This window comes from Vipera berus (genome assembly GCF_964194415.1).
Source record: "Vipera berus genome assembly, chromosome: 6".
NCBI classification, from domain to species: Eukaryota; Metazoa; Chordata; class Lepidosauria; order Squamata; family Viperidae; genus Vipera; species Vipera berus.
In genome coordinates this window covers 27,657,809-27,673,113 of record NC_138208.1, presented here as the reverse complement: position 1 = coordinate 27,673,113, position 15,305 = coordinate 27,657,809, and the positions used below count along the sequence as shown (strand labels likewise).

Sequence of the window (15,305 nt, the reverse complement as noted above, 5' to 3'; positions counted from 1 at the left end):
AAGACATGTGAGGGTCTTAAAAGCCATGTGGGTTTTGTGAAAATGTTTCTTCTTCCATATGGTCTGTATTCTACCTGTGTTCACATGGGCAGGTGGTGGAAATAAAAATAATAATACTGAAATACAATTGAATTTTTTTTTATTTAAAACAATTATAAACACTCAAAATAAATATTTCTATTTATTTTGTAAATACACATACTTAGTAGTTTATGTATTACATTAAAAATATTTATAAAAATTTAAAGTAACACTAAATCAAAATGCATCCTAACATAGTATGCATTTTAATTTAGTCTTAAAGGAAAACAATGTACTATTTCATGAAAGCATCACATTTTTCAATTGCTAAAACTTAAGTTCAAAGTCAAAATGTTGTGTCAAATAACATAACAGTAAGGGCATTAGAAATGTGATTTACTGTGACCTTTCCAATTAGTCACATTGCATCATCACGAAAGATCATTATTAGATTTTATTATCATTCTCTGAAAGCATGCTTTTCAGAGTCTAGGCAGATAAAGTAACAAGCTATAGATCCCATTCTAATAGATGACCACAAACTAGGTTAAAATGCCACTGTTAATTTAAAAGACATTTTTTACTCTGCAGTAGATAAGAAGTGCAATGAATTTGTATTAATGAAATGTGTTATGGTATTATAGGTTTATTTGAACTATATAACTATATAATTATCTATTTTTGAATACCTTAAAAGATCAGAGCAAAAAGTTTAAAATAGTTTTTATAAACAATGAACGAATTGCATAAGATCCTAATTCTAATTGCATATCATTCTTCCATGTATTAAGTTTTTATACTGTAATATATCTTATATGTTACATTTTCTTATATTCTTTTTGTAATTTAAGATAATTTTCTCTTTATTTTTTAAGTATGTTTTATTAATTTTTTAACATAATCACCTTAATATTCTGTAGATAGTGCATTGCCTGGGTTTACATTTAAAAAACATTCACTAACAGTTAATTTCTATAATCTATATTCCACATGATAACTTTACTTGATTTCCTCTTTTCCCCATAGTGTTCTCTTTTACCAACCTTAAGTTAATACACTTCTTGTTGTTTTAATGAGTGATAATTGAGTATAAAAGTTTTCTAATATTTCTACAAATAATAAACACGTCAATATAATATTCCTTTTCTATCTAGTCATTCTGGTTGTCTCATCCTATATCCTGTTTACAGTTCTTGTTTACATTTGTTTTTCCCTCAATGTTCTAAACGTTTGTACTGGTTAAGATTTTCTCAAAGTTAATTACATTTAAATGTTTAAATCTATTTTTCTTATGTAAGCCAACCCAATACTTTTACCTTTCTTAAGCAATAAATAAGACTAAAAAGAGAAAAAAAGAAGAAAAAGAATAAAAAAATAAAATAAAAAGATAGTATGCTACTTAAAATCCCTATTTCCTATAAGCTAACACATATTTATTTCCAAAAAATTTCCATTCTTTTTTACCATAATTAAAAATGTATTTAATCTTTAAATATTCCATTTAATAAATCTAATCCTCTAGTCCAGACATGTCAAATTCACGACGTCACGTGATGTCGCGCAACGTATCAGGACGGTTTTGCCATTGCTGGCAATGGGGTGGGCGCAGCTTCCGTATGACACATCCGGCCCATGGGCCGGCAGTTTGACACCCCTGCTCTAGTCTTTTAGCTCTTAGTCAAAACATTTTTTAATCCATTTATAATTTTCTTAAAGTCAATCACCTTTAGATATCTAAAACATTTCCTTTATATAAGCCATTCCAACTCTTTTATATTACTCATATCAAGAAATAAAATAAAAAAGAAGAAAAAGGAAGTACTATGTTACTTGAGGGGCTCTTCCCTCTTAAAGTCAAATTCACCTCCAAAATTTTTCTATTTCTTTAACCATTCTCAAACAGGTGTTTCTTTTTTAAATATTCTCTCTGATAGGCCCCATCATCTATTTTCTTAATTTTCACTTTAGCCTTTTTCTTTCACCCAATATCTTTCTTAATCAATATGTTCTGCTGGGTCAAAGAATCTTTCCATATTCTTATAGGTGTTACTGTAGATATAAAAAGTAAGTCAAGTACAGTATCTTTGTTAGAGGCATTCTCTTTAGATAACCTGTTACCTAATAGTTAATTTAAGATATTTAGTATATTTATAAAGCATGAAATGGTTTGCAATATTTCACCATACAGATTAAAAGTTGGAAGGAAGTTGGTAGTTTAATCCATTTCTTAGAGTAAAACACTTTTAGATTGCCATTGGGCTAAATGTGTTAAATTAGTAGAAGATAATAAGACACGTAAACAACAAGCAAGGATTGGAAATTGATGATTTTCTACATATGTCTAAACTACAACTTCTAACATACCTTACCTCACATTATCTAGATTCTAGACTGGGAGTTGTATATCAGCAACATCTGGAGAGCAACTATCATTGTGCTGGAACTAAAACCTTCTTGATACTGGTAGAAGGCAGTCCAGAATTATGTTCAATTTCTCCAGTCTGTTTCATTTGAATATTTGATACTCTGTCTTCGTTGAGATTTCCCTGCAAATTTGTTTTTCAAAATAGCATCTACATTTTTAAAATAAATAAAATCATTCAACATTTAAGTACATTTTTAGGCCTTTGTTTTTAAGTGGAAGTAGAGCTTTCTCTGTACTTTGAGTTGAGTAATGTCTTATTATAGCTGCATAAATAACTTTTTGTAAGAACAAATTATCTCAGATCTCTACTGTAAGTGTATACCTGCATTCCAATGAAGTAAATGGGGAAATCCATGCATATAGAAAACCAATATGCACTGAAGTTATACATATGTAGTTTAGGATTTTAAATAAAAAATGATTACTATATAATCAACATCTATCAGTGGTACATTTACATCTTCCTGCTTATGCTTCTATGGTCAACATAAATAGTCATTCAATATAATTTCCAATGCTTATACGCTTTAAGCAAATATTATAACTGCAGTGTGATTACAACAAAAAGATAAAACTCAGTCTTTCATATAAAACATTTTAGACAATAATATTAGTAGATACATCTACTTAGTTTGCTTTTTTTACAGGCATGTGACCATCGTTCAGATTCTGAAATAATCTGTTGTACAACTCCTTCACTGAAAGCCTATGAGCTGATGCTGCCTTTTGTGACGAAAATGTTTTTCATTTTTGATGGTGTCACTTCATCTGGTTTTAATTTTGATTATGTGAATGACCCTGACTTTACCATTTCTGAAACACCATTGTTGATTTCCAAGGGAAGTCAGAATGTAATAATTAAGGTAAGGTTTTATATGACATGCATGCTTTCACTTCCATGGTTATCCTGGGCATTATGGAGGCATTACTTTATTAAAATAGTTATTGGCCTACCTAGCTGAATAGATACTGTGTTATACAAAAACTGTGATAATGATTTTAAGCAGATTTGAAAATGACAGATTGCTGAATAGTTTTTAATCTCAGAAGGTAAAAGATGGCTGGGTATCAGGCTAAATAAAAGTGAACTTTACTACTCATATATTAAGAAAGCATGTTTTCCCTTTCTCTTAGTACAAAATATGCAGGGTTTGTAATTTCAGTTGGTAATAATCTATTTTTAAAATAATTTCTAGTATCAGTTTTATGCCTTGATACTTAAGAATATACATGATATAGTTGTAAAGTTAGTAACTCTGAGCAACTTCCTATAATAGTAAAAAAAATCAAGAGAATATAATCATTTCAAATTAACAAATTGTATCAAAAGCTATAAAATTTTCTGAACTACAGCTTGCTGCATCTAATATTTGGAGTGAATAATTTAATGTAAGATTTAAATTGGAATGAAGTGGAGGAAAAAGAAGGTGGTTACACATATGCAAGTTTCATGTATCTTATCAGTTAACACTTATAACATGTTTAAAATGCATACATGAAGATTTCCTGAAATCTTTTGATGCATGTGATTTCAGCAATCTCTTGCTCATTTGTGCTGGTGAAGTTTCTTTGTTCCAGAATAGCCTTTGAGATTTGTAATGGAGTGTTCTGGGAAGTTAAAATCCTTGGCAATTACTTTGTTCTTCTTTTCTGTCTGATATCAGATCCAGAGGGGCACTGCTGGCTGGTAATAGCATATATCATATTAGAGCAGGTGAAGAGGCCCCATATCTTGCATGCGAAGTTGTTGAACTCTATGAAAAAGTTGTTTTTGTAAATCTAAACCTCTGGACTTATTGCAAGATCTGGTTTCCATGTTAGCATTCTCCTTTTGTTTCTGGTTGCTAGTTGAGGCTGAGTAGTTTGTCTGTATGCAAAAATTGGACCTTGTACCCAGTGCCTGAGAAACTGTAGCATATTTGTAGAGTGGTTTATAGTCTATTAATAATATGTTTGAATGGCTTGAACTGTGAGTTGAAGGTAACAATGAGTGGTATTATATTGTTTAGTTTTTGTGGCCTGTCTTGTAATAGGTTCTCTCATGGAATTGATTTGGCTGTGTTGATATGTCTGTTGATCTCATTGGATGAGAAGTTCAGTTTTCTGGTTTAATGCCATCAATTGAGCATCTCAAGTGGGTTAAAACAAAAGGAACTGTAGTACAGAGTCTGGCTATACACAATAGATTTGATAGTATGTTCTGCTAGCAATATGTAGGTATCTATGATGATTTGTGGGTTTGTTACATAATGTACTGTTTTGTGTCCATTGTGTAATTTAACATAACATCAAAGAAATGGACTCAGTGAATCAACTTGAAAGTTGATAGTAGGGTGGAGGTTGTTGAAGTCTTTTATGAAATTTGATGAGAGATTCTTTTTCATGGCTCCAGGTGATGGAAATGTCATCAGTAAATCTCAAGAACAAGAGGGGTTTCAGATAAGAGTTGAGAAAGATTTGTTCAAAAAACGTTGGCATATTGTAAAATATGTGCCCATAGCATTAATTTGCAAGCATAGATTCCAGAACTCCAATTGGCAGAAATGAATTTTCAAACAAGTACAAATACTCAATTTACACATTTCATTATCATGCTTTGTTATGTAGTCATTAAGCAAACACAGCATAAAATTAAGTGACCAGTTAATTCAATGTCCAAAACGTTCTTACCAAAAGACTTTTTGAACTGTTTTTTTAATTAGTGCCAAAACAGAAAAGCTTTTACTTGCAGTAATTAATGGGGTACATTTTGCTTCCAGCAAATAAATACATGCAAATTAAAAGTGAATTCAAGAAAAACTATTTAAATAAAGTAATGACATATGTGTGCCTATATATTTATTCAGATACTTTAAAATCTACTTGTATATATCAGTCAATGTTAGAATGATTTAAAAAGGGTTTAAAAGCATTTGTTGAAAATGTGTAACAAGGAGCAACTTACGTGGAGCAACGTCATCATCATCATAAGTAAGTTGGAAGGGACCTTGGAGGTCATCTAGTCCAACCTCCTGCTCAGGCAGGAAACCCTATACCATTTCAGGCAAATGGTTGTCCAGTCTCCTCTTAAAAACTTCCAGTGTTGGAGCATTCACCACTTCTGGAGGCAGGTTGTTCCACTGGTTAATTGTTCTAACTGTCAGGAAGTTTCTCCTTAGTTCTAGGTTGCTTGTCTCCTTGACTAGTTTCCATCCGTTGCTTCTTGTCCTGCTTTCAGGTGCTTTGGAGAATAGCTTGACTCCCTCTTTGTGGCAGCCCCTGAGATATTGGAACACTGCTGTGATGTCAGCCCTCACCCTTCTCTTCGTTAAACTACACATACCCAATTCCAGCAACCGTTCCCTATATGTTTTAGCCTCCAGTCCCCCAATCATCTTTGTTGCCATTCTCTGTACCCTTTCTAGAGTCTCAACATCTTTTTTACATCGTGGTGACCAAAACTGGATGCAGTATTCCAGGTGTGGCCTTACCAAGGCATTGTAAAGTGGTATTAGTACTTCACGTGATCTTGATTCTATCCCTCTGTTAATGCAGCCTAGCACTGTGTAGGCTTTTTTGGCAGCTGCAGCACACTGCTGGCTCATATTGAAGTGATTGTCTACTAGGACTCTGAGATCCCTCTCGCAGTTACTACTATTGAGCAAGGTACCACCTATACTATACCTGTGCATTTGATTTTTCCTGCCTAAATGTAGAACCTTACATTTTCACCAATGAATTTCATTTTGTTAGATAGCGCCCAGTGTTCGAGTCTGTCCAGATCCTCCTATATTTTAAGCCTATCTTCTGGAGTATTGGTGAGACCCCTCCTCAAGAAGCCTGCCCTGAACCCGGCTGTTTTAAACAACTATCGTCCGGTCTCCAACCTTCGCTTTCTTGCGAAGGTTGTTGAGAGCGTGGTGGCGCATCAGCTCCCTTTGTTCCTGGAGGAAGCTGATTATCTGGACCCGTACCAATCGGGCTTCAGGCCCGGATACAGCACGGAGACGGCATTGGTCGCGCTGGTGAATGATCTCTGGCGGGCTCGGGACAGGGGTTGTTCCTCTGTCCTAGTCCTATTAGACCTCTCAGCGGCTTTCGATACCATCGACCATGGTATCTTACTGCGGCGTCTCAGGGGGTTGGGAGTGGGAGGCACTGTTTTGCAGTGGTTCTCCTCCTACCTCCTGGGACGTTCGCAGTCGGTGTTGGCAGGAGGGCAGAGGTCGGCCTTGAGGCCTCTCCTTTGTGGAGTTCCTCAGGGGTCGGTCCTCTCGCCTCTCCTGTTCAACATCTATGTGAAGCCACTGGGTGAGATCATTCGTGGTTTTGGGGTCGGGTATCATCAGTATGCTGATGATACCCAGCTTTTCATCTCCACCCCAAACCACCCCAGTGATGCCCTCGATGTGATGTCCCGTTGCCTGGAGGCGGTTCGGGTCTGGATGGGGAGGAACAGGCTTAGGCTCAATCCCGACAAGACTGAGTGGTTGTACCTGCCGGCATCTCGGGAAATTCAGGTTATTCCATCTTTAACCATGGGGGGTGAGGTATTACCCCCCGTAGATAGGGCCCACAACTTGGGTGTCCTCCTGGATTCACAGCTCTCCCTGGAAGATCATATAGGAGCTGTGACTAGGGGGGCCTTTGCCCAGGTTCGCCTGGTGCACCAGTTGCGACCCTATCTGGACCGGGATGCCTTGCGTACAGTCACTCATGCGCTCGTGACCTCTCGTTTAGACTACTGCAATGCTCTGTACATGGGGCTGCCCTTGAGGACCACTCGGAGGCTTCACCTGGTGCAGAATGCAGCCGCGCGAGTTGTGTTGGGGGTCTCCCGATACTCCCATGTAACACCTCTACTACGCAAGCTGCATTGGCTTCCAGTTGCCTTCCGGGTGAGATTCAAGGTGCTGGTGATGACCTATAAAGCCCTAAATGGCATGGGTCCGGATTACATACAGGAGCACCTGCTGCTGGCGTCAACTTCCCTTCGTCCAGTGCGCTCCCACAAAGAGGGCCTCCTCAGGGTGCCGTCGGTCAGAGAGTGTCGGCTGGCGGCCCCCAGGGGGAGGGCGTTCTCTGTGGTCGCGCCAGACCTTTGGAATCATTTACCGGTTGAGCTCCGGATGGCTCCTGACCTTCGCTCCTTCCGCCGTGACTTGAAAACTCACCTATTTGAACAAACCGGCCTGGTCTGATAGGTTTGGGGTATTTTAATTTTAATTGTAATTTTAATTAATTTTATTGCAATTGGGCTTTTCTATTTAATTCTTCCCAGGGACGCGGTGGCTCAGTGGGTTAGGACGCTGAGCTTGTCGATCAGAAGGTCGGCAGTTTGGCGGGTCGAATCCCGAGTGCCGCGTAGCAGAGTGAGCGCCTGTTACTCGTCCCAGCTTCTGCCAACCTAGCAGTTCGAAAGCACGTAAAAATGCAAGTAGAAAAATAGGGACCACTCCGGTGGGAAGGTAACAGCGTTCCGTGCGCCTTTGGCGTCTAGTCATGCCGGCCACATGACCACGGAGATGTCCTCGGACAAGCGCTGGCTCTTCGGCTTTGAAACGGAGATGAGCACCGGCCCCTAGAGTCGGAAACGACTAGCACGCATGTGCGGGGGAACCTTTACCTTTACCTTATTTAATTCTTATCTTAACTTTTGTATATTGTATTTACTGAAGTCCAAGTAAATTATATCTACAGCATTGCTCTGGTCCACTAATTTTGTCACTTGGTCAAAGAATGTAATAAGATTTGTCTGGCATGATCTGTTTTTGACAAACCCATGTTGACTTTTAGTGATGACGTTGTTTGCATCAAGGTGTTCGCTGATTTGTTGTTTGATTATCTTTTCCAGACTCTTCCCAGGTATTGAGGTCAGGCTGATAGGTCTGTAGTTTCCTGGATCTATTTTTTCCCCTTTTTTGAAGATGGGAACTACATCAGCTCTCTTCCAGTCCTCTGGTAGTTCCCCAGTTCTCCAGGATCTTTGAAAAATATAGTTCAGTGGTTCTGAGATCACATCTGCCAGTTCTTTGAGAACTTATCTGGTCCTGGTGATTTGAACTTGTCTAGGCTGGACAGGTGCTCACTTACCATTTTCTTGCCTATCTTAACTTGTGTTTCTATTCTGTTTTTTATGGCACTGGTTTTGGTAGGTTGGACTGTTTTTTCCCTTTGTGTAAAGACAGATGCAAAAAACGAGTTAAATAGTTCTGCTTTCTCCCTGTTGCTTGTCACCTTCTTGCCACTTTCCCCCACTAATGGACCAATCATTTCCTTAACTTTTTTCTTGTTTTTTATATGTTGAAGGAAACTTTTTTTGTTATTTTTGACTTTGGTCGCAAGCCTTAGTTCATTTTGAGCCTTAGCTTTCCTCACTTCATCTTTGCAGGCACGGGCTATTTGCTGATATTCTGCCTTAGTTATGTGCCCCTCTTTTCACTTCTTATACTTGTCCTTTTTATCTTTCAATTTATCAGAGAGTTCTTTATTCAGCCATGCTGGTTTCTTTTGAGAGCTGTTATTTTTCTTCTTTGTTGGTATTGTACTAGTCTGGGCCTTTATTATCTCACTTTTCAAAATTTCCCAAGCTTCTTGAGTTGTTTTCCCCTTTAGGATTCTCATCCATGGAATTCTTCCCAAGGTTTCTCTTAGGTTTATTGAAATTAGCTCTTTTAAAGTCCAAGACTCTAGTTTGGCTGTGTTCTATTGCTTGTGCTTCTATAATGTTGAAATCCAATATTGCAGGATCCCTCCCCCCCCCCAAGGTTCCTGTGGCTTTGACACTTTCTATCATTTTATCTCTGTTTGTGAGAATTAAATCCAATATGGCTAATCCCCTGGTTCCCTTCTCTACTTTTTGGGAGAGAAAGTTGTCTGCTAGGTTTGTCAGGAATCTGTTTGATCTTCCACTTGGTGCAGAGTTTGTCTCCCAGTTGATATCAGGGTAATTAAAGTCCCCCATTACTATTGTGATGTGCTTCTTACATACCTTAGCTGACTAGCAAAAAGTTCATCTTTTTCCTCTGCTTGGTTGGGCGGCCTATAGTATACACCTATGGCAATGTCATTTTTTTCACCTTTTATATTGACCCAAATGCATTCAAGTTTACAGTTTTCATCATTGTTGTGCTCTGTTTCTATAGAGATAAAGTTATTTCTTATATAGAGAGCAACTCCACCTCCTGTTTTATTTGGTCTGTTTCTTTTAAATAGTTTAAATCCCTCTAGCTATGTGTTCCATTTGTGGGTTTCATCCCACCATGTTTCCGTAATGGCAACAATATCATATCCGCCCTCATTTACCTGAATTTCTTGTTCACCCTGCTTACTGTTCATACTCTGCGCATTGGTGTATAGACATTTGAGTCCTTTATGACTGACCCTGTGTTTACTTGCTATATAACCTGTGTGGTGCCTGACTTCCCCTATTTTCTTAGATTGCCGGGGACAGTGATGTTCTGTATCAATTAACTCACTGTCCCCATTGTTTAGTTTAAATGTTCCTCCAGAAAAGCTGTGACTTTATTGCCAAGTAACTCAGTCCCTTTCTTGGATGGATGCAGACCATCTCTGTTGTACATTTTTTCATTGGACTAGCTACAGACATCGTGACTAATGTAACCAAAGCCTTCTTTACACCACTCCTTTAGCCACATATTAAATTCTGCTATACGCTGGCCTTTTCCATTTTGCTCCTTATACACTGGCAAAACCTCTGAAAAAGTAAGCCTACAGCCTATTCTGCTACGTTCCTGCCCCAAGCTCTGGAAATCATTCTGAACAGAGAGTACATCTTTTGGGGACAGATCTTTAGTGCCAAGATGTACAATAGCCTCCACATCACAGTCCAGCGTGCTGGTCTGCCTAGATGACATATTGATTTATACTATGGTGGAGCATGTGAAACTGGTCAAAGCGGTGCTTAATAAACTTAGGGGCACTCTGCTATATGCTAAACTGTCAATGTGCAAGTTCCACCAGACCATAATCGACTACTTGGGCTACTGCATTTCCCATGAGGGGATAGAGGTGGACCCTAAGAAATTTAAGGTGGTACTAGAGTGGGCCCTGCCCCACACCAGAAAGCAATTGCAAAGTTTTTTGGGACTTGCAAACTTACCACAAATTTATCCCATCATTCGCCTAAATCCGCCTTTCCCATCACCAGTTTGCTAAAGACAAAAGAGGAGGGGAAACCCAAACCAAGTCAGTCCCTGGAGTGGATAATTAAGTGTCTGGCAGTGTTCAAAAAACTCAGCTGCCAAGCTGGTGCTAGAACACCCAGACCCTAGTGCCCTATTTATTATTCAGGTGGATGCCAGTTATATAGTGGTGGGAACAGTCCTTTTACTGCAAAAAAAAAAAAACAGTCAGGGTGCCTTACAGTCATGCACATACACCTCTAGGAAACTAACACTGAAAGGTGGTGGGCAGTTTGGGGAAAGTAGGCTTATGTGGTGCACTTGGTGCTCTTAACATGGAGGCATTTCCTAGAAGGGAGCAAGACCCCTTTCAAGATGTGGACTGACCACAAGAATCTAGAATCCCTAAAAACACCCCGGCAACTATCAATGAAGCAAATTTAGTGGGCACAGTACTGTAATCAATTTAACTTCACCCTCTTTTATCTCCCAGGGGCAAGGTTTTTTTTAGCCGATGTGCTATCCAAGATGTCCCAATACAACAGCTCCAAACAGAAAATAGTGAGAATGGTTATTCCATCTCACCAGCTTGCAGTACCAGTCATCACCCGAATAAAGACAAAAGCAAAGCCCCAGATTGGAGAAGGCATAGCAGACACTCTAAAAGCATTGAGCATTCATTTTTGTGAGCCTGGAACCATTTGTCCTCCTCTAATGATTAGAGGCTCACAAAAATGAATGCACAATACAAGGGGGCTTAACCTGGTTGTATGTCCCATAAAGCCAAAGATTACTAATCCTGGAAAAAAGCCATGATTCAAAAATTGCTGGACAATTTGGCTTTGTAAAAATACTACACCTGATTAAGTGCCAGTTCTGGTGGCTATCACTTAAAAAAAACATTCAAAGTTATATGACTAGGTGCCCAGTTTGTGCTTCAGCCAAGCGGTGGCAAGGGAAAATACCAGGGGTCCTCCAACCTGTGGTGGACTCTAATACCCCTGGAAGGAAATCTGTATGGACTTCATAGTAGAGCTACTAGAAACCTCAGGAAACATCGTAATATGGGTGATTACTTATCTGTTCTCCAAACAGGTGCATTTTGTGCCCTGCCAAAAAATCTCATCTGCTCAGCTTTGGCTTAAGCTGTTCATTCAGCATGTCTGTAGACTACACTTGCTCCACAATGAATACTTTCTGACCATGGAGTGCAATTCACTTCCATATTTTGGCTGGAGTTCTTAAAGCTTCTTGGGATGTCCCAGGGATTCAGTTCCAGTCATCATCCTGAAATGAATGGTGGGGGGTATGGACATACGAATGCAGTGCTAGAACAATATCTAAGATGTTACATAAATTACCAACAGGACAATTGGGCAGACCTGCCATTTGTTGAAGTAGCCTATAATAATTCTGTACATAACAGCACCAGATTCACCCCTTTCAAAATGGCCACAGGACAGGATTTTGTGCCCATGCCTGAATTACCGCTGGCCACCACCACCCCGTCTCATTTTTAAAAGACTGGGTTACCCAGCTGCAGGACTCATAGCCTTTAGAGGAGGCGAGAGAGATTTATAAAAAGCACACAGACAAAAAATAAAGTAAAACCCAAAGATTTTAAAATCGGAGACCGGGTCTACCTCTCCACTAAATACCTACAATTCAGACAGCCATCAAAAAAACTAGGACCCAAATACATTGGCCTTTCCCTATCAAAAGAATAATCAGCCTAGTCAAGGTTGAGTTCAAAATCCCTAAGATGCATCCACCTAAATTTCCACTGTAGCCTACTGAAACTAGAAACTCAATCCTCTTTACACCCAATGCTGCCAGCGCCATCCAAGCTACTCATGGTTGAAGGGGAACAACATTTTGAAATTAAGGACATTTTAGACTCCTGTAGGCACTGAGGAAAACTCCAGTATTTAGTGACTTTCCTCCTTCAGAGACTGAATGGGTGGATCTTAAATACATTAAAGCTGCCAGACTCTCAAACGCGTCCGCAACCAGTATCCCAATAAACTGAAATAGTACCCTATTCTGACTGTGTATCTACCTTGTTTCTCTCTTTGTTGTGTCTTTTCATTTGTTTGCAGGACTAAGATCCCTGTCACAGGCAGTAGCATGTCAGATCTAGCAGCTTGGGCTTTGCGCCTCGCTGGCGGCTTTCTATCATCAATTGGGGAAGGGAAGGGGGAACAAATGGGCAATAAAGCTGTATATCTTTATGGTGGAAAATTGGGAGGGGGGATTTGACAGTTGAGGAAGAACAGAGCATTTCGAAGCTGGTTTGTACTAGGGCACTGGCATCTTCAAGGCTATTTGCCCCGAGTGTGGAATTTTCACAAGCACAAACACCTTAGAGTTTCTCATAACATCTTGGCAGTGCTGGATTGGCTACACACAGACGGACCACAGAGGGTTAGCTAGGGGAAACCAGGGGTTTAGTTCTATATTAGCGTGTGGGAATTTTAGATTCTGCTTGAGTCCTGCAATCAGCATCTCCTAGTAAAATTGTTTTTTCACTTCAAATGGAGTCAAGAGTTTTACTTCCCTAAGGGATCAGACTGGGGCAGGTCTGACAGCCAGTTGCTAAGTACTCAAATTTTGATTACTTTACCATGGAGATTCTGCAACAGTTCTAAGTGTGAGGACTGGTCATAAGTCACTTTTTCAGTAATATAATAAATCAGACAGTCACTAAACAAATGGTTCTAAGTCAAGGATGACCTCTAAGATTATCCAGGATCCTGGTATCATTCACAAATGTGTTACCTCCAGGAATTTCCTTCCCTAATTGCAAATATAGATGTTATATTTCAGCATTTCTGTATGTATCCTGTGTGTTGTTCCCTAAAACATGATTATATATACATAAGATTTCCAGAGGCTTAGGAAATATCTGTAACTCCCAAACAATGACCAAATATTAAGTATTTGTCCAGATTTATTCTGTGACTGTAATTTAAATAAACGGCAATTTACTGCTGAATCGTTGCAATGTGTTTTTTGAGAAAATTTGTGAACACTTAGCCAATATTTGTAGATTTGGCCCTTATTAGCACTTGGATAGAAAACCACTAGAAACTCTAAGGCTAAAGGACTGGAAATTGAAAACAAAATCCCAGATGTAGTAAGTGGCAAATTACTTTAAGAGTGATGCTAAGAAAATTACATGGATTGGTCCTTATAATCATCAGGAGTCAAGCTTATCTCAAAGGACAAACTGGACGCGGGACAGGCCCCCCTCACTTGCGCTAGCACTGTGGGGTGCAAAAACAGAACGCTGCACTACAGGGCACAAAAACGAGCCATTGCTGCGCCTTGGGGTGCAAAAATGGGACCCCGCTGCACCACAGGGTGCAAAAACGGGGCACCACTGCACTGCAAGGTGCAAAAATGGATGACACCATGCCATGGGGCATGGAAATGGGCCACAGCCGCACCACAGAGCACAAAACGGGCCGCCACAGGGCACAGAAACAAGGCTCTGCGCCACACATGAACAGGGAAGGGCTAGTATCACGTGGGTGCTAGCCCCACCCCGTTTGCGGCACGCACACACACACGCATGTAAAATGCTTCCACCTCCCTTTTCTTCCGGTCTGCCAACTGACAAAGGTTGGTGACCTCTGATCTATTGTGTTGTAGCCATCCTGTTCTGCACTTTGATGTAAGGTACTTAGTATGTCTATAAATAATTTTTTATTCCCATTGAACTCCAGTCTTAGTGACAGGCAACAATTTGTGAATCTATTTAGACATTTTTAAGACCCTTTGTAACTTTGATTTGAATAAAGAATAGCTATTTGGAAATGTTAGGAAGATAAACTTAACCAGTGTATTGCTGTAATTATCTGAAATGTCGAGTTTTTCTGCTTGATCATTTGGTAACTTCCGTACACCAAGGAATCTTATTTAATCTATTGTAATGGCCACTGAGAAATGGCATTTCTTATGGCATTTTGTTAACTATGGAAAGAATAAATACAATCCAGTATTTATTCTGCCTTTTGTTTTACTACTTCTCTTTATTATGTTTAATTAATGTAACTTTTTTTAGGGAAGTAACATTGACTCTGAAGCTGTTAAAGGTGAAGTACTAAAAGTTGGAAACCGGAGTTGTGAGAACATCACCTTGAAGTTGCAGTCTGTTTCTTGTACCATTCCTAAAGAGCTGCTCAAAACCAACCATGAATTAAATATAGTGGTAGGATATTTATGTTAATATTGCACATATGATTCAGTTTTAAACGTCACCTTTTTTTACTAACAATGCCTACTACTCTGAATTTCTAGTTGTTTTTGTATGTTCATTCTGTCTTTCTCTAACTTTGTATTAGGTGAGTAGCAGCAACATTTAAAATTGTTTGGAAGTATGTAGTTTTTGCATTCTTAATCTGGTTTGAACCAATCATTCATACTGTATTTCTACATTTCTTTTTCAAATTTGTAATTATTAATTATGTTTTTGTAGTATTTTGTAGTAACTCCTTTTTGTAGTATTTTGAACAATTGAATGCTCTCATAAATATTCTACTTCACTATTAATGCAATCTTATAGGAAAATATTTCTCCATGTGACATCATATTTTAGCTAAATGTATGAATTGGAAATTTGTCTGCAATTCAGAATCAAATTTGCAACCATAACTTGGCATTTTAAATTGTGAATAAAGTTTGAGCTTTGCCTTTTAATAATCCTTATTATTTGCATAATTCTTTCTCTGTCT

The 15,305-nt window shown here is 38.8% G+C and overlaps 1 protein-coding gene across 1 annotated transcript in view; it reads left to right on the top strand.

Annotated features, from left to right (window-relative positions):
- The window catches only part of MET (MET proto-oncogene, receptor tyrosine kinase), a 201,164-nt gene that overhangs the window by 146,398 nt on the left and 39,461 nt on the right, over positions 1-15,305 (top strand). The window contains exons 11-12 of the mRNA XM_081331187.1: positions 3,094-3,309; positions 14,636-14,782. Of these exons, the coding sequence (XP_081187313.1) occupies positions 3,094-3,309; positions 14,636-14,782 (363 nt within the window). The remainder of the gene's footprint in view (positions 1-3,093; positions 3,310-14,635; positions 14,783-15,305) is intronic.